A 24,348-nucleotide genomic window follows, 5' to 3' on the forward strand; every position below is an offset into this window, starting at 1 on the left:
AGCCTAAAGCTGAAGGCATCTGCCTGGCCCTGTCAAAGTGCAGAGAGAGCTGAGCCTCTAGGTGTAATGGCAACACTCCGTTGCTCCTTTCCATATATTAAAACATCACTTTTCTCAGCAATGCGGGCACATATGAACATGGGACCAACACAGATGTCTTCTGCTGCCAAGCGCACATGTAACAGGTCAGCCGGTGTTATAAGTTCTACTTCTCCAGCCTGATCTGTAATGTGTTTGACGAAGGCAAATAAAATAACTGTGTTCATAGTGTGCCCAACAAATATACCCAGTCCTTTGTGTCCTCAAGGGGGGGGGGGGGAAGGGATGAGCAGTAACAAGCTCATCTGAGCATGTATGTTTGGTGGAAGTAACTGTTCGCCAAATATACTGTACGACTACCTTAAAAGATCAGCTTCCCATTACTACTGTGTGGAGGTAGAAATGGAAATCAATTCAGAGGCCATACAGGAGATAATCCACTTAAGTCACCAGTTTCAATAGTTTCTCTACAAAATGTACCATTACATAGGCTGACCTGTTTGTAAAACCCATTTTCATACACCCTATTAGGGAATTCTGAGTTAGAGTTCCCGGTGTTCAGGATCCTCTCTTCTGGCCACAGTTACAAAGTGCATCTTTCGACCAGGAGGACTTAACCCGTCTGATATGACACAGAAAACCCCCATTGCTTCGAATGGGCACTGTGTAAATTTTCAATTTTTTCCAGGGCAGTTTAAAAAGGTTTCCCCCATGACAAACACTTAAGGTTTTATTACAGCTCAATGGGACAAACAATTGTCAGGCGGGAAGCGTTCCCTCGTAGCAATTGCCTGCTTGCTAGCGGAGGAGACCGCTGCCATTACATGCAGATATCTCCTCCGCAGCATGGGGGGAGAGCGATCCCTATGCCATCGCTCCTTCCAGTACTGTATAGTAGTTTGCTGGCAGCAGATCGATATTAGACACCACGATCTGCTGCCTGCAAACAATTTATTTTAATTTTTTTTTAACATGTGAAAATATTTGAATTGCCTGATGATCAAGCTCGTTCACCGTCAGTAGTATTAGGACGCCTTCACACGCGGCAGATTGTGGCAGAAAATTAGTTCCATTCGTTTGAATGGGGCAGCAAGCGCATTAATTTCTGCAAGCTCCATTAAAGGTGTACGGAACTGATTTTCAGTTGTGGAAATTTCTGTAAAAAATAAATAAAAAATCTGCAGCGTGTGAAGGCGTCCTTACACTGCAAGATGATTGCTAAGGAGCGCAATACCTTTAAAAAAAAAAAAAATCATCCTTTTAAAAGGGAGTCTTTCACGCAGATTCACCCTAATAACAGTGTTATGTCCACGGCATCCCCCCTATTAAACCTGTGCTTACCGTTAGTTCCTTGCTAGCATCGTTCTGCAAAAAAACACTTTTAATCCGTATGCAAATGAGGCTGTGAAGGTGCCCAGGGGCGGCGTTACAACGGCCGGTGCCCAGGCCCCTGGGTCATTTTCATACGAAGCCACTCCCCCTCCGCCGCGTTTGCCTGCCCTTAGTCTCTGCTCTAACCTCCCTCCTCCCGTCCGTAATCCCGTGCATGCGCCGATGAACGCGATATCGACGCGTGCACATTGAATGAGCACAGCCGGGCATCACAGTTTACCGTGCGTTATTGCGTTCATCGGCGGGATTACGGACGGGAGGAGGGAGGTTAGAGCAGAGACTAAGGGCGGGCAGACGCAGAGTGGCTTCGTATGCATACGGATTAAAAGTGTTTTTTTGCAGAACGATGATAGCAGGGAACTAACGGTAAACGCAGGTTTAATAGGGGGGATGCCGTGGACATAACACTGTTATTAGGTTAATAGGGTGAATCTGCGTGAAAGACTCCCTTTAATGAGACAATTTTCTAAAACAATAAGAAGCCATTTGATACTTACAGCGTCCCATTTGGCATTCATTTTTTCTTTTTCGAATTTAGCAAATTCTCTTCTGTCATGGATGATCATCAGAAGCTTCCATATTAGCAGCAGCGCCAGTCCAATGAGAACAATTCCAGCAACTACACCAGCGACAATTGGGATTATGTCTGGGCCACTGGGACATTCTAAAAAGGAAGATAAAAAAAAAAAAAATACGATTAATTAAACTACCCACCAGAGCCAATATAACGGGGGGGGAGGGCGCGGCACTGGTAAAGACTGGCCCAAATTCAGCATTTACCTGGATCCTTCACCACATGTACATGAACCTCAGAGTTTGCATTGACAGAGTAGGTAAAGTAGAACCAGCAGTCGTCGGCGTCCTTCTCTTTGCAGTGTGTGAGAGCATCAACCTGTCCTGGCTGAGGTAACTTATCACGGCTATCCACCATGGTATAGTTGAAATGGAAGCACTGACTATTGCACACTGCTTGCTTCTCTCCTTTCTGGAAGGCTCTACACTGAACACACTCCCTAAAAACAGCCAAAGGAAATAAATAAATCATACAGCTGAAATACAGGACAGGAAATGAGGCTTACAGACTGGAATATGAAGAGAGATGCAGATACTGAGCTAACGCCGTCTAATAAACTAACCTACCATGAGTTTGGCAGAGAAGGTGGCACTAATTACATAAAGCTTTAAAAGGGGGTTTTCTGAGATTTTAAACGGGATAAGTCATCAGTATCTGATCAGTGGAGGTCTGACAACCGGGACCCCCGCCGAGCCGCTGTGTGAGAAGGTACTGGCGCCCCTGTGTAAAACCTTCTCATAGCTCACCAAGCACAGCTCTGTACATTGTATAGCGGCTGTGCTTGGTATCACACTCGGTCCCATTCACTTCTATGGGGCTCAGTGCCATACCAAGCACAGCCGCTATACAATGTAGAGCTGTGTTTGGCAAGTACGGAAAACTCACATGAGCCCCGCTGCGCTCTCAAACAGCTGATCGGTTGGACCCTCACTGATCAGATAAGGATGACCTATCCTGAGGATAGATCATCATCATCAAAATCTCAGAACCCCTTTAAAGGGAATCTGTCACCAGGAAATTCCCTGATAAACCAGGCACAATGCATAGTCACCTGGCCTGGCATTTGTCAATCAAGGGAAAGGAGGGGCTGGCAGAGGAGGCAGGAGGAGCAGAGGTGCACAGAGTGGCTGGGGTCCATGCTCATTTCCATATGGATTATAGGTAAGTTTTCTGTAGTGTAAAGCAACGGACTGCTAAGTGAAAGTTATTACATGCAGCTGAGCTAGTCCTGCAAAGCATTGCGCCTGGTTTACCAGGGAATTTCCTGGTGGTGGGGTGGAGAGTGAAAAATCAACCTTAAATACTTACTTGTGATCAGTGCAAACCCCAGCACAGGTCTGACACATCTCACAGGTTTGTCCTTGGAACTTCGGATCTGTACATTTACACCTCCCACATTCACAAATGCCTCTTCCGTTGCATAGTTGGCCATTTGATGCCATACACGTTGACTTATCTTCCGAGCAATCGCATGCACTTCCAGAGAAATTAGGGAAACATTCACATACTCTGCATTTACAGATTCCATTACCTGGAAAATAAAAAATAAATCATGGAATGACTTGATACTAAGGGGAGAGGGGGGGGAGGAATAAAAATAAAATAAAAAAAAAGGATTACACTCATACCTCCACAGATCTGACCATTGGATCGGTCACAGTTGAAATTGTCACAGTCACAGTATTTGCCAGAATACACCTCATTGGGATTGTCCCTCTTCTTACACACACATTGCCCACAGATACAATCACCGTTGTTGCTGCAAATCTCAGAGCTGTTCTCCTTCCTGCACTGAGCATCCATATCTTCATTGCTGACCTGCTCGGTACTGCACTCACAATGTTTTCCAATACGACCTTCATTACACCTGGGGAAAGGAAAAAAATAGATATAAAAAAAATATATAAATGACAGCATTTATCAATGCAGCAGAGTCCAAAACATCCCCATCTAGATGCCATGGTAACTTTACAAGTAAGTCCACATGGAACAATCTGCAGTGGCAAAATCTGCATGAGTCACGTGCCGATTTGTCAGTTTACTCCCTGTGCATTGCAAAAAAAGCTGCGTGCAAAGGTCATCTTTCAGACGATTCTCGGCATATTTGCCAAAATGCGGCCAGATCGCCGATGGTCCCAGTTAGTGTGAATTGGGCCGGACAGAGCCTTACAACCCTCCGGCAATGCCAGATCGCTGATGCTAGTGTACAATTAGCCTGAAGCTGCAATTCTTTTCTTCAACAGCAGGTGGATGAGATTTTCTAAAATCTCATTTGCTTTACTGGTACTGTAATACTGGTACTGTAATCCATAGTGTATCTTTCCATATGGTGGTACTTCAGGATTTAGTAATTGATGGCCTAACCTCAGTATAGACCATCGATATCTCATTGGCGGGAGTTCTGACACCCCAGGATTAGAGCAATATGGCTTCTTTCCTCCGAAAAGAGTGCGACTCCTGTCCAAACGTTCTGTGTGGCACTGCAGATCAGCTGCCCTCATTTCCTAAGTTGCAGTTACCAGTACCCACAGGTATGAATGTTAGACGCAGGATAGTGGATGGGATACTGTGTCACATTTGCAGTCAGTCAATCTATTGAAAGTCAACAGAACATAACCAACATGAACGCAAGGACATTAATTTACCTGCACGCTCCACATTCAAATGTGCCATTTCCATTGTGGCATTCGGGGCTGTCAGGTGTGCCACTTTCTTGGCAATCACATTCGCAGATAAACTTCAGCAGGATCTCTACTTCTTCGGTAAAACCCAAAGGCTTGATTTTAATAGATTCGGGCTGGTCTTTCTTGGGGCACTTGTGTGCAGTGACACTGATCTCAAACTGCACCTGAAATAAAACCCGCAGGTCAGCAAGAAGCAGAGCTCTGCGCCTAATGCACTCTAATGGTGGAATAATCACTCCATGAACAGGGAGGGAATCTCCACATGAACACCTACCTGATCTCCCAGGGAGATGTTGGAGCATTTCCTTCCATTCTCTCCGGTACCAATGACTCCGTTCTTGCAGAATGACTTATAGCTGATAGTTACGCCTTCTGGTAATTTGCCGTTTTCCAAGATCAGTTCTGAAGACAGTGACTTGAAAGAAGAATAAGATGGTTTACTGATCAGAATCCACACGACCCCGTCTGGATGCTTATTCTACCAATTAGATATACTCACATTGTAGGAGTCAATGATCAACTGGATGACGTTGCTGGAGTTTGACGACAGAGTACCTACGGCTGACTTGGGAATCAGGTTCTTCAATTCCTATTAAAAATAACAGCAGCACAGATCTAGTAATCACTGGTTTTCTAGACGATTTTGACCAACTGAAAGTATGGAACAGTAAGAAGATACTGAACCTTGTAAACTGGCTGGAAATCCTCTGTGACAGCAAAGATAGTCTGGATGTTATTTTCACTAAGTTTCTGGACTATATGAGCAATGGATGGATAGTCCTGTGGGAAAACAATATGGAGAGGCAAGATTTAAAAATGACAGGCAAGACATAAGACTGACATCTCAATAACACCAGGAATGGGTGAAAGACATGATGATTTCTCAGACCCCTCCTCCTTCCCCATTTACACACCGAATATACAGAGGACCAAACGTATTGGGGTTTGTGACAAAGGCTCCTATCTGCTTATGTCATCAGACATTCCTTCTATTTAATGCAACAAGTGGGTAGTAAAATCAGGGTCTGTTTTGGCTGTGATCACATCAAAGCAAACTAGAAATGCTCAGGCTACCCACCGACTGTGCACGACTCACATGGCCAAAGATTGCAATGCAGTGCTGTCTACATGACAAGTAATCACAACCAATGTAAGTGAATGGGGCAACGAGACCTCATTCTTTCACACTAGTCGCAGTTACTTGCAACTTAGGCAGTGCTACACCGCAATCTTTGGCCATGCGAGTCCCAGCCAACATCTGAATGTCTTTAAGGTGTTACAGTAGATGTTCCACGTGTGTCTACACCAGACGAGATGATGCATACACTAATAACTTAGATAGCACACACTTATGGTGTCTTCACACCTATGTGTCGTCCGTTCCGTAGGGAAGATGACAAATACAATTTTAAAGATTTTTTTTTTTTTTATAAATAGAAAGTGTGCAGTTTCATTGGCTTCAATGTAAAACAAAATTATGGAAGAAAAACAAACAGAAAAAAAGCTTTAATATTAGGCCACATTCCTATCAGCATCAAACTATGGGCTGCATGCCTTCAATCCGCTGTGTGTGAATTTTTTTTGTTTAAAAAGGAAAAACCACAGACATTCACAGGAAGATGACAAACCCACCATGTCTGAACGTGAAATTATAGACAGTTGGGGCATTTCTTTCCCAGCTGAATCTCAATAAAACCAATGGTTTGCATTGAACAAATACAGGGCACTAGGAGAGGTGCTGGGGAGATGAGTAGATAAATTACGGCTCCTTTCACGTCAGGTGAAGCATGGAACAGACAAGAAGCTTTTGTCTTGGTAGAAGGCAATCTCCTGTTCCTTGCAGGAAGTGCAATCACAGAAAGGAACAGAGTTTCAAATCATTAAACCTAGTAATTGAAAAAAAGCTCCAAACACAGACTTACATAATAGTGGCTCATTGTGTACATGTTATCGTGCATGTGACATTTCCCATCGTTTGGCAGTACGATTCCTCCTAATTTTCCATCTCCAGCAAAATGGAAGCCTGCATCAGTGGAGAAGACCAACAAGCGTGTGACATTCCTCCAGCCAATTTGCTCCTAAAAGAAAAGAATACAGCATGAAGGACAAACTCATGACAGACGTGCAAGACTGATCTGTAGCTTCCAGGGAAAGCACGATAATGGAAGATACTGCCGATTATACGACAGTTACTCTAGATGTGGAACCATCCCAGTACAAGGATATACATACAATTCTGGAACTCATGTTGAAGGCCTAGCCTTTGGTTAAGCCTGGTGGGTGTCAACTCCCCACCATCAATAAGGATGGAGGTGCCGTGGCTCTTTGAGTGAATGGACTAGTCAGAATGACAGCTCCCCCGCCGATCAGCTGTTTGAAGAGAAAGCGTTGCTCCAAGCGAGCGCCACTTCCTATTCATTACACTGCACTTCATCTCGGAAGAGCAGTGTAATGACGAGTACTCTCTCCATTCACTTGAACAGAGCGAGTACTTGTAATTACGCATTATATCCATTTGCAAAGGATGGCCATGGGGCTGATCTGATGGTACTGGTTCTAGGGGGACATGTATGATGACGATGGCAAATGCAATGGGGCTGATGGCACTGGCTCTGAGGGACATGTAAGAAATTTGTGTTTTACTAACACTTAGGCCTCTTTCACACTTGCGTTGTTGGGATCCGGCATGCACTTCCGTTGCCGGAGGTGCCTGCCGGATCCGTAACAACGCAAGTGTACTGAAAGCATTTGAAGACGGAACCGTCTTCCAAATGCTTTCAGTGTTACTATGGCACCCAGGACGCTATTAAAGTCCTGGTTGCCATAGTAGGAGCGGGGAGCGGGGGAGCGGTATACTTACAGTCCGTGCGGCTCCCCGGGCGCTCCAGAATGACGTCAGAGCGCCCCATGCGCATGGATGACGTGATCCATGTGATCACGTGATCCATGCGCTTGGGGCGCCCTGACGTCACTCTGGAGCGCCCGGGGAGCCGCACGGACGGTAAGTATACTGCTCCCCTGCTCCCCGCTACACTTACCATGGCTGTCAGGACTTTAGCGTCCCGGTAGCCATGGTAACTATTCAGAAAAAGCTAAACGTCGGGTCCGGCAATGCGCCGAAACGACGTTTAGCTTAAGGCCGGATCCGGATCAATGCCTTTCAATGGGCATTGATCCCGGATCCGGCCTTGCGGCAAGTCTTCAGGATTTTTGGCCGGAGCAAAAAGCGCAGCATGCTGCGGTATTTTCTCCGGCCAAAAAACGTTCCGTACCGGAACTGAAGACATCCTGATGCATCCTGAACGGATTACTCTCCATTCAGAATGCATTAGGATAATCCTGATCAGTATTCTTCCGGCATAGAGCCCCGACGACGGAACTCTATGCCGGAAGACAATAACGCAAGTGTGAAAGAGCCCTTAGTCTTCATCTTTACATTGTTTGGAAAAAGATCTGTTACACAATACACATTAAAAATGTATTGAAAAGTTTTGTAATTTGTATACATACAGAAGAAAATAATATATATCGCATATCACAAATGCTTCAAATCATATTGCAATATAGATTTTAGGCCATATCGCCCACCCCTAATCTGCAGCATGTCAATTTAGTTTGTGGATTTTCATCATGGTTTCCTCTCCTTCCAATGAATGGGGCAACATCCATAGTAAGCATGTTATACGGATCTGCAGTAATACCCGCTACAGGATTTACGGCATAAAAAAATTTAATAAAAATAAATATAGATCTGCCCTGTGTAGAGGTAATCTAAAGCTACAAGGCTCACACAGAATATGGACTGGCTGACTTGTTGCATGTGTGTAAGCATCACCACATCAAAGTGGAGAGGACGCAGCAGTTGTAGAGAGAGCAGAGCCTCTAGGTGTAACGGCAACGCCCCAGTTGCTCCTAGCGATCCATTTGCATATATAAAAACTTAATTTTTCTCAGCAATGCAGACCCTTATGAATGTGGGACCAACACAGATGTCTTCAGCTGCCAAGTGCACACGTAACAGGTCAGCCAGTGTCATAGGGACAAATCTGCTGACAGATGCCCTTTAAAAGGAGGGATAGAAAGTTAGCACTTCCAGTCCATAAAGCATTGATAGACTGTACTTACCCCGCACACAGCAACTTGCATAATTGCATCAAAACCACCTTCTGGGGAATCCAGGTTACCGGAGATTTGCTGTTTGCCTACGAGGTCATTAAACAGTTTGCCATCGCTGGTAAGATTAAGGACATTCTTAAAGCTAAACGGACTAGAACAGTTCTGATCTGTGGTGCAGGGATTGATGAGTTTAGCGGGAGTGGTGCTAATGTATGGCATAACCGTTTTCTCCACAAAAGATCCAAAACCTAAGAGGAAAGAGAGAGACAAGAAGAGTAACAAATAATTAGGCACAAGCTGTAAAACATTTATAAAGGTCCCACATTTTGGTGGAGAAAGCCTCACAGTGGGTCGTTTCTTGCCTTCTGGTGGATGTGAGCTGATTTCAGTCTTCCTCAGTCCTTACCTATCCTGAAATCGGATGTAATTTGTTCCATTTCCCTCATGAGGGCTGTGCCGAGGCTCTTTACATTTTCCAAATCGTCCTTCATGGAGTATGACAGGTCCATAAGATAGTACAGATCAATGGGATAATCTTCTGCTCTTCTGAAGGTTAAATTAAATGTTTGGGGCTCGCCTACACCAGGTACAAAAGAAAAAAAAAAATTAGAATAATTTCTCCCAAGCTTAGAAACTTTACAAAAAGTAACCTGACGCTACGTACCAGATCTCAGCTCGAATCGTAGCTGCTGGGGGCGGATCTGGGTGATGTTTGCAGGATCCATACGTTCTCCTTTGGCCTTGTTAGTAATGGCGTTGTCTTTTAGCTTTTCTTTGCTGCCTCTGGGGTTCTGAATACTTTCTTCAGGGCATCCTTTACTTTTTAATGCAGCCAAGTCGTCACAACGAGCAGATGTGGGTTCACCTTCTTGCAAGAAGTCCTAGAACGGGAAAGGGAAAGTTAACTACTGGACACCAAGTAAAGATGGGGCTACACTTATCGGGCGGCAGCTTTAATCACGTTGTACAATTCCTATACCACAAGTGATTTTTAGGTTCACTGTCTCGTCAGATAGTCAGGAAAAGTTGCCAAGAACTAACATCAAAGCTCTACATCCGTTCTGTGGCCATATAGTGCATTTCCTCTCATGAACACTTATTTTTTACCTTATTCAGTCAAAATTTATGAGGATTCATTTCTTAAAGGGAACCTGTCACCAGTGACCTCCCTATCCAACTGTTCACCCGATTAAAAACGCAGCCAGGGCGGAACTGGCCAAAGAAAGGAGCGAAGCTTGGGTGCAACAAGAGCAATTGTGACACTCATTGCACCAACAGCTAATTTGCATAATATTAAAAATACGTTGGGAACGGAGCCTCAGATCAACAAAATAAAAACAGTGTTTTATCAGGTGAACCACAGCCATGTCTATGCAAACAGCTGGATAGGAAGGTCACTGATGACAGATGCCCTTTAACATATCCCCTTCATGGACAGAGGTAAATTATAAAATTCTGCCTGCCCATAGCCACCACTAGAGGGAGCATGTTAAATGTCAAAATGTATTAAGTGCTGGCAGCATTATATGCCTTTTCTTTCACAGCTTTTTTGAAAATGCAGCATGTTCCAACGGATCCGTATGAGCAGCATATCAATGGCTGAATTTTAGAAATGTTCCATTTGCACAGTTCACAAATTTGTTCAGTTTAACCCCTTGTTTAAAACTGGAGAAAGAAAAAGAAGGTTAAAAAGCAGTGGAAAACTGGCTGCAATTTCTGCAGCGATGCAGTGTGAAAACCAGCACATTTCGGGCAGTTTTAGCCACGGCGGATTTCAGATTGGCTGTATCCTAGGCCTGATAGAGCTCACTTTCCCATCTAAGAGCGGTGAATCATTTCTCTGAAACCAACCAGAACCACATCCTTAGAATAGGTCATCAGTATCCGACTCCCAGGACCCCTGACGATCAGCAGTTTGAGAAGGCAGCAGCACTTGCAGTAGCACCACAGCCCTCGCTCAGGTTTTTGTAGGCCATGTGATGACACATTCATTAGTCACATGGCCATGGGGCTAAGTGAATTGGCCCCGAGTGTGATACCAAGCACAGCCGCTATACAATGTACGGCACTATGCTTGGTAAGCACGGAGAAGGCTGTGGCACTCCCAGGAGCGCTGGTGCCTTCTTAAAAAGCTGATCACTGGGGCTCGGACTCCCCAATCAGATACTGAGGAACTATCCTAGAAAATCCCTTTAATGAACACCAAAGCCAGGAGTGGATTCACTCTTTCCTTTATGTTTAGTCCATTCATGATCTGTCCCTGGCCTTGGATTCAAAACCTGCATCAAAATCCCAGTCTTTGAGAAGCAGACATGACAGGTCACATTTTCACAGCATGCCGCTTTGTGCTCACTTTGAGGGCCCATTCACATGACTGCATGACCACTGTGCCCATGTTGTGGACCGCAAGGAGCGAGTCCACAAAACACAGGCACCGGCCGCGTGAACTTTGCATTGCAGTGCAGACTCATTGACTTGAATGGGTCCACGATCCGCAAGATAAGGCATAAGATAGATTTGCACAGCGGAGGCATGGACCTCGAAGCCCACAGAAACATACAGATGCCTTTTCGTGTCCGTGCCTCTGTACAAGATAGGACATATATTATCTTTTGCCGTATCTTGTGGATTGGGGACCCATTCAAGTCAACGGGTCCGCATTGCAATGCAGAGTTCAAACGTCCGATGCATGCGTTTTGCGGATCTGCAGTTTGTGGTCCTGAACACTGGCAGCACGCCCATACAGTCATGTAATTAAATCAGCCATAAAGCCACAGCAACCATTAGACTATCAGCCCTGCAAAATTATTCACATCTCTGGAGTTTTTCCCTCTTTTGCAGCATTACAACTTGGAATTACAACTTGGAATTTTCATTCAGATTTTATTTAAACGGACTTGACAAAATGGTCCAGATTGTGAAAGTGAAATTAAAAAACACAACTGAAAAAGCTGTCAGTGCACATATATTCACCCTCTTTGGAGCAGACCTTACTTCGGGATTTCAAACCAACCAATTCACTAGATCACATAATGAGCTGAATAAAGTCAAACAAAAACAAAAAACAAACACTAAGGCTGGGTTCACACCTGAGCGTTTTACAGCGCGTTCCTACGCGCTGTAAAACGCTCAACAGGCAAAAACCAACGTTTCCCTATGGGCATGGTTCTCACCTGAGCATTTTACAGCGTGTACGAACGCGCTGTAAAAGCGCCCTACGCCCCAAGAAGTACAGGAGCTTCTTTGGGGCGTAGTGTCGCACGTATTGTGGCAGTTTTTCATTGGATTAATCACACAAAATACAAAAACGCCCCAAAAACGACTGTAAAAAGCGCTTATCGAACACGCTCAGGTGTGAACCCAGCCTTAAGGAGCTTCAACTATCCACAGCGGAGGTCATCCCCCACCCCCCTGCATATGTAACAAAATCCAAAAAATAAAAAAGTTCCAGGGTTGCAGAGCGGCGATGGAAGAAAACCCATTCTAAGGAGAATTTTATCACGTACAAACAATCCCATTTCACATCCACATTTGCTGCTGTAAAACAGGCCTACTTCACATCACTCATATCTTCCCTGTCTCACAACTCTAAACTATTTAACACTTTCAACTCTTCTCCATCCTCCTCCTCCTCTCAGCAGAGAACTTTGCCACGTACTTCAAACAAAAGACTGACCACATCAGAGAAAGCTTCAGGCTACAGTCCCTGCAGCCCCTCGTCCCGATCAGTTGTAAGTACAACGCAGCGCCGCTACAAAGGAGATGATGCGCAGGTAAAAGAGGGAGCAGTGAGCGCAGCGACCCCTTCAAACAACTGATCAGGAGGGGTGCTGGGAGTCTGACCCCTGACGATCTGATATTGATGACCTATCCTGACGATAGGTCATCAATATTTACCCACTGCACAACCCCCTTTAAAAGTCTGACTCTAGGAGTGGACTCCACAAGAACTGTAAAGGATTCCTTTGGTATCTGGCACCAAAACGTTAGCTGCGATGTGCGACCTTCATGGATCAGACTTTTTTCCAGTACATCCCACTTGAGATCTGGGGATTTCAAGGCCAAGTCAACACCCTGAACTCTTTGTGATGTTCCTTGTACCATTTCTCAACAGTTGTTGCTGTTTGATGGAAGGGGTCACGGCAAAAAGGGAATGTCGCTGCCATGAAGGGCTGTACTTGGTTGGTGCCAATATTTAGGTAGGTGTCCACACGAATGCCAGGATCTCCACCAGCTTCCTTTCTTTCCATAATGCATCCTGGTGCCATCTTTTCCTCAGGAAAGTGGTACAAACGCATCCAAACATCCACCTGATGTAAAAGAAAACCTGATTCATCTTACCAGGTCACCTACTTCCAATGTTCCATGGTCCATTTCTGATGCTCAGGTGGCCCTTTCTGGTGCCCATTTTGGTATGTACTAACCCCACAGGACCTGCCATCTGGAGATGCTCTGACCCAGTTGTCTAGCCATCAGTTTGGCCCTTGCCACAGACGCCCAGATCCTCACGCGTGTCCATTGTGCCCGCTTCCACTTACTGCCCAATACATCTGACCTGTGACCGATGCCATTGTCGCTACTTAATCATCAGCGTTATTCAAGTCACCCAGTGCCAGTGGTCATGGCTGATCGGTGAATGTGAAGCATGTATGGCGGCTTTCAGTACAAAATTCGATAGAATAGGAAATTTAGGAATTAGAGTATAAACCATGTACCGCCATACTTTTGGTCTGAAAAAGCATTATAGCGCAGTAGGCAACCAGTACCTTAAGCCACACTCATTGCCACCACTAGGGATCGACCGATATTGATTTTTTAGGGCCGATACCGATAATTTGTGAACTTTCAGGCCGATAGCCGATAATTTATACCGATATTCTGGGAATTTTCATTTTTGAGAAAAAAAAAAAATTCCTACACAAATCTGCTGAAAATTAATATGTTTATTGTTAATGTGTATTTTTTTTGTTTATTGTTAATGTGTATTTTTTTTTATAAATCTTTTTCATTTATACTTAATATTTTTGTGTTTTTTTTTTTCACCCTGATAGGACAAGGGTTCTAGTGAATAGGATCTCACACTGTCCCTGCTGCTCTGTGCATAGTGCACACAGCAGCATGGAGCTGAACATGGCAGCCAGGGCTTCAATAGCGTCCTGGCTGCCATGGTAACCGATCGGAGCCCCAGGCTTACACTGCTGGGGCTCCGATCGGAGGAGCAGAGGAGAGGGGATCCTGTGGCCACTGCCACCAATGATTAATACTGGGTGGGGGGGGCGCACTGCGCCACCAATGTTTTTACTATTGGCCGGGATTGGGATGGGGGTGGGGGGCGCACTGCGCCACCAATGATTAATACTGGGGGGCTTGGGGGGGCGCACTGCGCCACCAATGAAGATAAGTCTCTCGATCATTCATATACAGGAGGCGGGAGCTGGCTGCAGAATCACATAGCCGGCTCCCGACCTCTATCAGCGGTAGCTGCGATCCGCGGCACCTGAGGAGTTAACTACCGCGGACCGCAGCTATTGCTCATAGCGGTCGGGAGCCGGCTATGTGATTCTGCAGCCAGCTCCCGCCTCCTGTATATGAATGAATGAAAGGCTTATCTTCATTGGTGGCACAGCGGCCACAGCCCCTCCCCTCCTCTTATGTTCTATCCCCTCATTGGCGGCAGCGGCAGCAGCAGCACAGGGGGAGGAGACACTGCTTCCTTCTCCCCTGTGCTGCGGAGGGAACACAGAGAGCGCTGTCAGCAGCGCGTTCTGTGTTCCCCATACGTTATCGGTATATCGGCAAAATAGATGCCGATAACGTTAGAAATCCTCAATATCGGCCAAACCGATAATCGGTCGATCCCTAGCCACCACTAAAACATATCTCCACTTACCACTTTGGTGCACCACCCGCAGTTTGGTCCAGCCTGTATACACTCTCCACATGATTTGGCATTTGCTTTTAAACATTCAGTCCCACCTACATAAGAGAAACATACAGATTTATTACAGTACAAGCGCTCGGCTCACTCTAGTAATGGACAAACAGTGCGCCGACACTCCAGTCTTGTGATTGGCGGGATCCAACTCCACAGGACAGCAGGTAAGTGTTTGTTAAGGTCACCTGCACACTTTGCAGATTACACACTATTTTTCTGCCCAGATCCTCGTGTGTAATACAGTACCAGCAAAGTGTATGAGATGAGACACATTTCATGTACACTTTGCTTATTTCTTATGTGCAGAAATTGACCTGTTGTGCGGATTTTGAAATCCCCAGCATGTTAATTGCTTGTGCGATTTTCACCCTTTTCCAATGGAAGGGTGAGACCTTCAAATCGCATCAAATACGCAATTAACACATGAATTGGGTGCAGAAACACACGCGCAATTTCTGCCAATCTACCTACACGGGTGCAGGCACCCTAAGGCCCCTTGCAGACTAGCATGTCCGGATGCGCTGCGAATGCGTTCAGTGAAAAATGCGCGATTTCGCAGGCAAAGTCATTCAGTTTTGCGTGCGTTTGCCACGCGTGTTATAAAAAAACCTGAATGTATACAAACAACATCTCTTAGCACCCATCTGTGAAAAACGCATCGCATCCGCACTTGCTTGTGGATGCGATTTTCACGCAGCCCCATTACATAGAACATAGAATGTGTCGGCAGAGAAGAACCATTTGGCCCACCTAGTCGGCCCAATATACTGAATACTATGGATAGCCCCTGGCCCTATCTTATATGAAGGATGGCCTTATGCCTATCCCATGCATGCTTAAACCCCTTCACTGTATTTGCAGCTACCACTTCTGCAGGAAGGCTATTCCATGCATCCACTACTCTCTCAGTAAAGTAATACTTCCTTATATTACTTTTAAACCTTTGCCCCTCTAATTTAAAACTATGTCCTCTTGTGGTAGTTTTTCTTCTTATAAATATGCTCTCCTCCTTTACCGAGTTGATTCCCTTTATGTATTTAAAAGTTTCTATCATATCCCCTCTGTCTCTTCTTTCTTCCAAGCTATACATGTTAAGGTCCTTTAACCTTTCCTGGTAAGGTCCTTTAACCATTCACTTCTATGAGGCCAGCGTTGCTTAAAAATTGCAGAATATAGAGCTTGCTGTGATTTTCACGCAACGCACAAGTGATGCATGAAAACTAACGCTCATGTACACAGCCCCATTGAAATAAATGGGTCCGGATTCTGTGCAGGCGCAATGCGTTCGAATCACGCATTGCACCCAAGTGGAATACTCGCTCGTGTTAAAGGGGCCTAAGGATAAATAAAAGCTAGATCTGATACCCAAGGCAGACTGCAGACTTACCTTGTTGTGCACTGGTGTATGACAGCGAATAGATACACAGCCCCACAAGAAGTAGGATACGCGCCATCTACAAAACAAGAAGTACACAGGCTTAATTAGAATTCTGTATCAAAAGACCAGGAAATTCTAGCATATGGCGGATAATATACTGTGTATTAGAATTTCACTTTGTGGCTCCTCTACCCTTAAAGAGGCCCTGTCACCACCACTCCTGACATGCTTGTTTAATAGTTTAATGCATTCCCCATGTAATAACAATTCTGGAGCATCTATTCTTATGTCTGTATGTTGTGCCGTTCCTTTATTATTTCTACTAGAAGTCATCAATGAATTGCTAGCAGTCTGCAGTAAGGGTACAGAGGGGAGGTAACCAGGAGGGGGGGGGGGGGTCCCTGCACAGTCCAAAAATGGCAGCACTGATTGGCTAGAGCAAGTCTGTGCAGGTACACACCCCCAACTAGTTACCCTTAGGCCCCTTTCAGACAAGCGGGTACTATGTAACCCTTACTGACAGTATTAGGTCAGTGTAACCCAGTACATTTCAGATGTCTAAGGGTTACATAGCATCATAAAATCAATATAATGCTATGCGACCCCGGCAGTGCTGGAAGGTCAGGCCGGGTGCTGCTCGCAGCTAGTCTGAAAGTGGCCTTACTGCAGACTGCTAACAATTCATTCATAATTTCTAGCAGGAATAATAAAGGAATGGCACAACATAGAGCCATAGGAATAGATGCTCCAGAATTGTTATTACATGGGGAATGCATGAAGCTATTAAAACAGACATGTCAGGAGCGGTGAGAGGTCCTCTTATGTACATGTTACATCCTTTTCTGTGTCCATCCAATAACCCACAATACAGTGGAGACGCCACCCACATTGACATCAGGAGCCCATACAAAGCTATAGCTGGATGAGCTCAATATCAGATTTGGGGGGGTCCCACACCTGGCACACCAGCGATCAGTTGCTTCAGGCTGCCACGGCGGTGGAAACTAACTGTACAGATGGAAGCAGAAGGCTGTGTGGTTTCTGGCGGTGGCATACTGAGGCTCAGCGGTCATTCACTTTACTAGGAGCTGAGCTGCAGTACCCCAGCGCAGCCACTACACAGTGTATGGCGCTGTCTGCCTCCAGCCATATACAGTACAGAGATCTTGTGGAGCCCAAAATAGCTGATCAGTGGGGGGTGGCGGATCCCCACCAGTCTGATGTGGATTATCCTGTAGATAAGTCAGTCATCTCTAGCCAGGACAAGCCCTTTAACAGTTCATTTACAGTGCCACAGACATGTAACTATGTGAGATAAAGCAGTGATCATGGGAGTAGATCATTTCCTAGACTTCCTTGGAGATGAGTGGCTGATAACAGAACAATATGTTACAGATCTTTTTCCTTAGGAAGAGAACACCTTGATAATACGGCACGGTATGGCGACACAGTCTACGGCCCCATGGCATAGAGCTGCAGGGACTGAGTGCCTCCATACTGCTCTGCATGAGGCCTGGAATCTGGATTCTTGTAAAATTTCATTTCTGAATGGAGTTTTCCTTTAAGTGCACATAGAAAACATCAGACGTTACAACGCGTGGAGAAAAAAAATAAAAAATGACCAGAAAAACAAATATAACTCCTGTAAGCAACGTCCACACGGTGCAATGCTACCGCCGAAGTGGCGAGAAACCCCCGGCTCCTTAGCAGGTCCCCATTTTTGGTAATCCTGAAAGCAGATGTTCGGCAGACTTCTGACAGGCCACGCTCGCCCAGCGACAGGCATTCTTCAGCAAGTGTGAGGAGAGGAAGCAGCAGATTCCTGCACTGAACCTTCCCATATATGGGCCGAGTACTAGACGGGCTTCAGCCGGCTCTGCTACATTGTGCTATTCTCATCACACCTCGTAGGAGAACAGTGTGGGCACGTATGACGGCACACATCACTGCGGGAGTGACCCCTACACTCACTGTACCTGCAGGGCTATATAGGATGGCCGAATATTTATATCATGCACACGACCACAGCCGTTTTTTGCAGTCTGCAAATAGTGCATCCGCAAAACACGGATACTAGCGAGTGTATTCTGCGGAACTGAACGTCTGGCCCATAAAAGCACAGTCCTATCATTGTCTGTAATACGGATGTGGGGCCGCAGAACAGACATACGGATGCACACATTACATGGAGTGACCCACTGAAGGGAACGGGTCAACATCCGACCCTCAAAAAATACAGAACAGGTGCTGAAAAAAAAAAAAAATATATATATATTTCTCTAAGTTTGTGTGCATGATCCCTTAAAGGGGTTTTCCCGAGACTTTACTACTGGTATCCTCTGGACAGGTCATCTGTATCTGATTGGACACCCGGGTCCCTGCCAATCAGCTATTTGAGAAGGCACCGCTGCACTCCTCGTCATGGCCTTGGCTTTGTGTAGGTCATGTGACGTCACGTTAGTCGGTGACATGGACTAGGCGCAGCTCAGCCCCACTGATAAGATCCAGCGCTGGAATTACACAGCTCCACCCTCTGTGTAGAAGATCGAGCTGCTTACTGTAGCTCAATTAAATGAATGGGAGCAGCGTTGCAGTAACCAGCTCTGTCCACTAGTGGGTGGAGCTATGAGCGCCTACAGACAACTCCCCGACAGATGAGATACTAATAGCCCATCAATAGTAAAATCCTGGAAAACCCCTTTACAGAGAACGTGAAGCTGGTATTTGTCCACAGCACGTATTAACACAGGAGACCAACACTACAGCATAAAAAAAATAAAAAAAAATTTAAATAAAAATCATGACTATAAAAAAAAAAACCAGGTTCAGTGCATTCAATTCTCCATCTTTGAAGGGTTTATAATACAGGTAGAAGATGAGGCTGATGACACCAGCCTATGCGACAAAAAAATCCATTGCCCCATGTATTGGGACCCTGAGAAAAAGTAGTGGAATAGGGGCTGTGCTAACTGTACTACAATTTCTTTTCTTCTATAGCAGGGCTGGCCAACCTGCGGCTCCTCCAGCTGTTGCAAAACTACAACTCCCAGCATGCCCAGACAGTCTACAGCTGTCAGCCTACAGCAGTGCATGGTGGGAATTGTAGTTTTACAACAGCTGGAGGGCTGCAGGTTGGCCAGCCCTGTTCTATACTAAGCCGGAGATCCTCAAGCATGTTGGGACACAGACTAAGGGCTCATTCACATGACCATAGGCTGTCCAAGCCCATAATGCAGACCGCTAACAATCGACTTGAACGGGTCCGCAATACACGGCGCGCAACAAAGGCATTGGATCGTAAGACTGAGTATATTGTGGATCACAGACCCATTCACGTCAACAGGTCCACTCGGCACAGCAGCCGACTCCCATTCAAGTACTAGCCCTCAGGTACACAAGTGCTGCTAAACTGAGGAGTGCAGAAATGCATTGGATCACGGATAAGCTAAACAGGTCTCAGCGAGCGAGGAAGTGACTGACGACATCTTCTGAAAACCTGATAAAGGCAAAAATAAACACCGCAGTGACCACCGGATGTGGAGGAGACACGCTGCGGTAATAAGTGTGGCAGATCCAAATGACTCAAGTAAAAGGAAAGCTGCAAATGTCATGACAAAAAGCCTAAAGCTAATAAGACGAGTCCCTCACTGCATTCTCCTAACTGTAGGGGGATCAGCAGTCAGTAAATGCCTTCACTGGTGACATCTACAGGGTCACCAAGGCCTGGAGCAAATGACGACACCAGACAGGGACACCAATGTCTAACTGCGGAGACACCTGAAGGTGCAGATCTCCCTTCGGACACGCTGCCCCTTTCCTAATCTTCACTGATAAGAGCCGGTGACAAATCTGCTGTAATATGAAAACTGTGAGAAATATCACAGAGTTTGGATCATTACTGTGCGAATGTAAAGGGAGTTCATCAGTTCCCAAAACTGCTTTAAACTAAGCATACCGCCACATAAGGTAGGTGCTCAAAAACATAACTGTACCTTTCTCGTGAAAATCTGATCCTCTAAGGCGTCATGCACAGTGACACGACTATTTTCCTTCTGCGTCCAATCTGCATTTTTTGCGGACAGCAATGCTGGTGAATGGAGAGGTATCTGGGGCATGCAAGGTGGTTTTAGGACTCTTTCACACAAGCGGATCCTGTGAGTAGAATCCACTGCGTGAAAGAGTGCCAAGCCCCGTTCCGGACATGATTGATAATGCTCGGTGCCTCTCTGTGACCTTTTTACTACAAAATCACGGTGACAACTTTATCCCACTGTGATTTTGTAGTAAAAAGATCAGAGAGGCACGGAGGATTACCAATCAGGTTAATGCTCCGTGTCTCTGCTGTCCGGAGCGGGGCTTGGCGCTCACGCAGCAGATTACCTGCACGACATTCGCTCGTGTGAAAGAGCCCTTAAATCTGCCTTTGTTGTGGCTTAAAGGGCTTCTGTCACCCCTTAAACCGTTTTTTTTTTTCTTTACTAATAATCCCTATAGTGCGATCTCATCATACATAAGCTAATTAATGATTTTCGTTCAGTAGAATTTGCTAAAAATCGATTTTTGAAATATGCTAATTATCTTGCTACCAGCAAGTAGGGCGGCTACTTGCTGGTAGCAGCCGCATCCTCCGTTCGTAATGACGCCCCCTCCGCATGCTGATTGACAGTGCCAGGGAAGGGAATCGTTCTCTGCTGGCGCTGTTAGAATTTGAAATCTCGCGCCTGCGCCGTACCTGTCTTCAATCGGCGCAGGCGCACTGAGAGGCGGCCGCTCGACCGCTCCATCCTCAATGCGCCTGCGTCGATGACGTCACATCTACAGCCGGCGCAGGCGCATTGAGGATGAAGCGGTCGAGCGAGCGGCCGCCTCTCAGTGCGCCTGCGCCGATTGAAGACAGGTAGGGCGCAGGCGCGAGATTTCAAATTCTAACAGCGCCAGCAGAGAACGATTCCCTTCCCTGGCACTGTCAATCAGCATGCGGAGGGGGCGTCATTATGATAGGAGGATGCGGCTGCTACCAGCAAGTAGCCGCCCTACTTGCTGGTAGCAAGGTAATTAGCATATTTTAAAAATCGATTTTTAGCAAAAATTCTACTGAACGAAAATCATTAATTAGCTTATGTATGATGAGATCGCACTATAGGGATTATTAGTAAAGAAAAAAAAAAAAAAAAAACGGTTTAATGGGGTGACAGAAGCCCTTTAAAGGGGTTCTTCAGGAATAATCAGTTTTCAGCAAGTGCCCACAGCCTGCCTCTCTAAACTGAAGATTCATACTTACCTGCTCCCCGCAGTGTTAACATCCAACAAAGCATGGGTATAGTCACATGCTCCACTGCAGCCAATGACTGGCTTCAGCGGTAATGGGCTGCTTGTGGCCATGTGACCGCTGAAGGCAGTCATATGCTCTGCTGCAGCCAATGACTGCCTTCAGCGGTCACATGGCCACAAGCAGCCCATTACCGCTGAAGGCAGTCATTGGCTGCAGTGGAGCATGCGACTATACCCATGCCCCACCGGATGTCAACACTGGACACTGGAACATGGACACAGCGGTGGTAGCACAAAGGATCAGAGTGGCGGGGAGGAGGCAAGTACGATGCTTCTTTTATGAGAGGCAGGCTGCGAGCTCTTGCTAAAAACGAATTATTCCTGGAGAACCCCTTAAAAAACTATGCACATGACCATATTCAACTTGCAGTCCGCAAATGACAGATCCGCATAATACAGATGTTGTCCATGTACTGTCCACATTATTTGCAGCACCATTGTTTTCAATGGTCCGTTGCCAGCTATTTGCGGCCTTAGGCTACATTCACACAAGAAGGAAAAAGGACGTGTGATTGACTTTAACATCCCGCCGGTTACTCCTGGAAAGTTTCACAACCTTTCCAAATATTTTTTTTTTTTCCCCCCATTTAGAGATTTCGAGCCGATATTACGACAGTTTTGGAACATAGTTTAATAAGCGGTACCTTGATCACCTACATTACAATGGGCGCTGGTATGGCCTCTTTTGGCAGTGTTTCCACCTCCCATTGTTTTCAATAGATGGCTGCATTGCAGTACATGCAGCTGTGCCTCATTGGCGTGAAGAGAAAGGACGTGACATTTCTTGGCATGGTCACGGCCACCAACTGCAGCCTCCGCGTTGAGAACAATAGACAGCAGATTCCACCTGCAAAAAAAAACTAAACGCCCCCAAAACAGAAATCCAACTTCCAAACATGAACTCAGTAATGAGTAGCTCCGCCGTTATTGTTTATCACTTCAAAAATTCCTTTCGGCATGCTTGATGCAAACGTTTCCATGAGGTGAGTGGGAACATTTCTCCAAGTGGTGAAGACGGCCGCACGAAGGACATCTACTGTCTGGAACGGTTGTCCATTTTTGTAAACTTCCCTTGCCACCCCAAAGGTTCTCAATTGGATTTAGATCAGGGGAACACGCAGGATGGGCCAAAAGAGTGATGTTATTCTCCTGGAAGAAGTCCCTTGTCCTGCGGGCATTGTGTACTGTAGCGTTGTCCTGTTGAAAAACCCAATCGTTACCACACAGACGAGGGCCCTCAGTCATGAGGAATGCTCTCTGCAACATCTGGACATAGCCAGCGGCCGTTTGACATCTCAGGTGGGATCTGCTTGTCATGCCAGTAACGTCGGAAACCATCAGGACCATCAAGGATAAATTTTTTCTCATCAGAGAATAAAACTTTCTTCCACCTTTGAATGTCCCATGTTTGGTGCTCTCTTGCAAAGTCCAAACGAGCAGTTCTGTAGCGTTCAAGGAGACGAGGTCTTTGAAGCCCTTCAGTCTCAGATGCCGTCTGATGGTTATGGGGCTGCAGTCAGCACCAGTAAGGGCCTTAATTTGGGTTGAGGGTCGTCCAGTGTCTTGACGGACAGCCAATTGGATCCTCCGGCTCACTGCTGATGACATTTTTTTGGGTCTTCCACTTGACTTTTTGTTCCATAACCCTCAGGATCATTTAATTCCAAATGACTGTCTTACTGCGTCCCACCTCAGCAGCGATGGCGCGCTGTGAGAGACCCTGCTTATGCAGTTCAACAACCCGACCATGTTCAAAAAGGGAGAGTTCTTTGCCTTTGCCATCACAATGTGTGACTACCTGACAGAAAATGACAATGAATCCACATCTTTGCACAGATTTGGCCTTTTAAAGGCATGTGGTCCTAAACTTTTGATCAGCTGAAAAACAGCCTGTTTCAGTTTATTCATTGTTTTCATTAAATTGAATGCTCAAAAAATGTTGTGTCTCACTCCTATTTCTTCTTGTTGAAGCTCTACTTGGAACCTTGTTAAGATCCAACAATGTAAAATATGATTTTTTGCCATTTTTCAAGTGGTCTTAAACTTTTGATCAGGACTGTATCAGTTCCGCGGACAAGGATAGGCAGTTACAATACTATGGAGAGAGAGAAAAACCCACAATGCAATACAGATGTCACACAGACGTGATCCGTATTTATGGGGAACTGCAAAATGCATTCCCCATGAGCCCTTAAGCTACAGTCTGGTGCCTGTATTAGGCAGACGGAAATGGAGAAAAGATCTGCGGTGACTGCAAGAAAGTTGTGCAATGCTCATATCCCAAGATAACCTACACATGCACTCTACGGTCACACTGAATGCAGGGGTGTTAAAGGGGTATCCTAACCAATGACTTTGTGGCTTATGTTATTATTATAAATGCTCCAAGTAGTGACTGATATCCATCCACAGGCCTCCTGTATGATTATTATTTTCAAGATTGTCTGGCTTGGATGACCTAATGCACCGCATCATTTGTGCTGAATCAGCTTTTAAAGAAGCCACAAAGATATTTTCGACCAAATACAATCAAGAGCTGAGAACCGCAGTAGACAAAGCACCTTCTGGGTCTGATATACTGAAGGATTGCATCTGTACTACATGTTTTCACAGGGGTAAGGCCCAGGGACAGAAATATTTTGAGTACATCCAGACCTAGGGCATTCTGGAGACCTGAAAATCTGCAGTATGGCAAAACTGGGAGAAGGTTTTGCAAGCCCCATTCACGAGTGCGGTGCTGTAAATTGGGGCACCCTATCATTACGTATATGAATCTTTTAGCAACAGTCTAGGGGAAAAAAAACTAAATCCTAATTATACATTTATAATTAATATTTAGGGGTGTTTTTTTTTTTACACTATTAGCCCCCTTAGGGACTTGAACCCTTGTCCTATTCAC

At 45.6% G+C, this 24,348-nt stretch overlaps 1 protein-coding gene across 2 annotated transcripts in view; it reads right to left on the reverse strand.

Moving 5' to 3' along the window:
* Window positions 1–24,348, reverse strand: part of ITGB1 (integrin subunit beta 1) — a 40,867-nt gene that overhangs the window by 13,520 nt on the left and 2,999 nt on the right. For both annotated transcript variants that reach the window (XM_040434270.1, XM_040434271.1), the window contains exons 2-15: window positions 16,128–16,194; window positions 14,696–14,781; window positions 9,470–9,686; window positions 9,212–9,382; window positions 8,815–9,053; window positions 6,612–6,767; window positions 5,374–5,469; window positions 5,189–5,278; window positions 4,964–5,104; window positions 4,651–4,853; window positions 3,634–3,872; window positions 3,314–3,536; window positions 2,212–2,444; window positions 1,929–2,095 (exon numbers count right to left, since the gene is read on the reverse strand). In XM_040434270.1, coding sequence (XP_040290204.1) covers window positions 1,929–2,095; window positions 2,212–2,444; window positions 3,314–3,536; window positions 3,634–3,872; window positions 4,651–4,853; window positions 4,964–5,104; window positions 5,189–5,278; window positions 5,374–5,469; window positions 6,612–6,767; window positions 8,815–9,053; window positions 9,212–9,382; window positions 9,470–9,686; window positions 14,696–14,781; window positions 16,128–16,194 — 2,328 coding nt within the window. The remainder of the gene's footprint in view (window positions 1–1,928; window positions 2,096–2,211; window positions 2,445–3,313; window positions 3,537–3,633; window positions 3,873–4,650; window positions 4,854–4,963; window positions 5,105–5,188; window positions 5,279–5,373; window positions 5,470–6,611; window positions 6,768–8,814; window positions 9,054–9,211; window positions 9,383–9,469; window positions 9,687–14,695; window positions 14,782–16,127; window positions 16,195–24,348) is intronic.

Source organism: Bufo bufo, chromosome 5 (assembly GCF_905171765.1).
Source record: "Bufo bufo chromosome 5, aBufBuf1.1, whole genome shotgun sequence".
NCBI classification, from domain to species: Eukaryota; Metazoa; Chordata; class Amphibia; order Anura; family Bufonidae; genus Bufo; species Bufo bufo.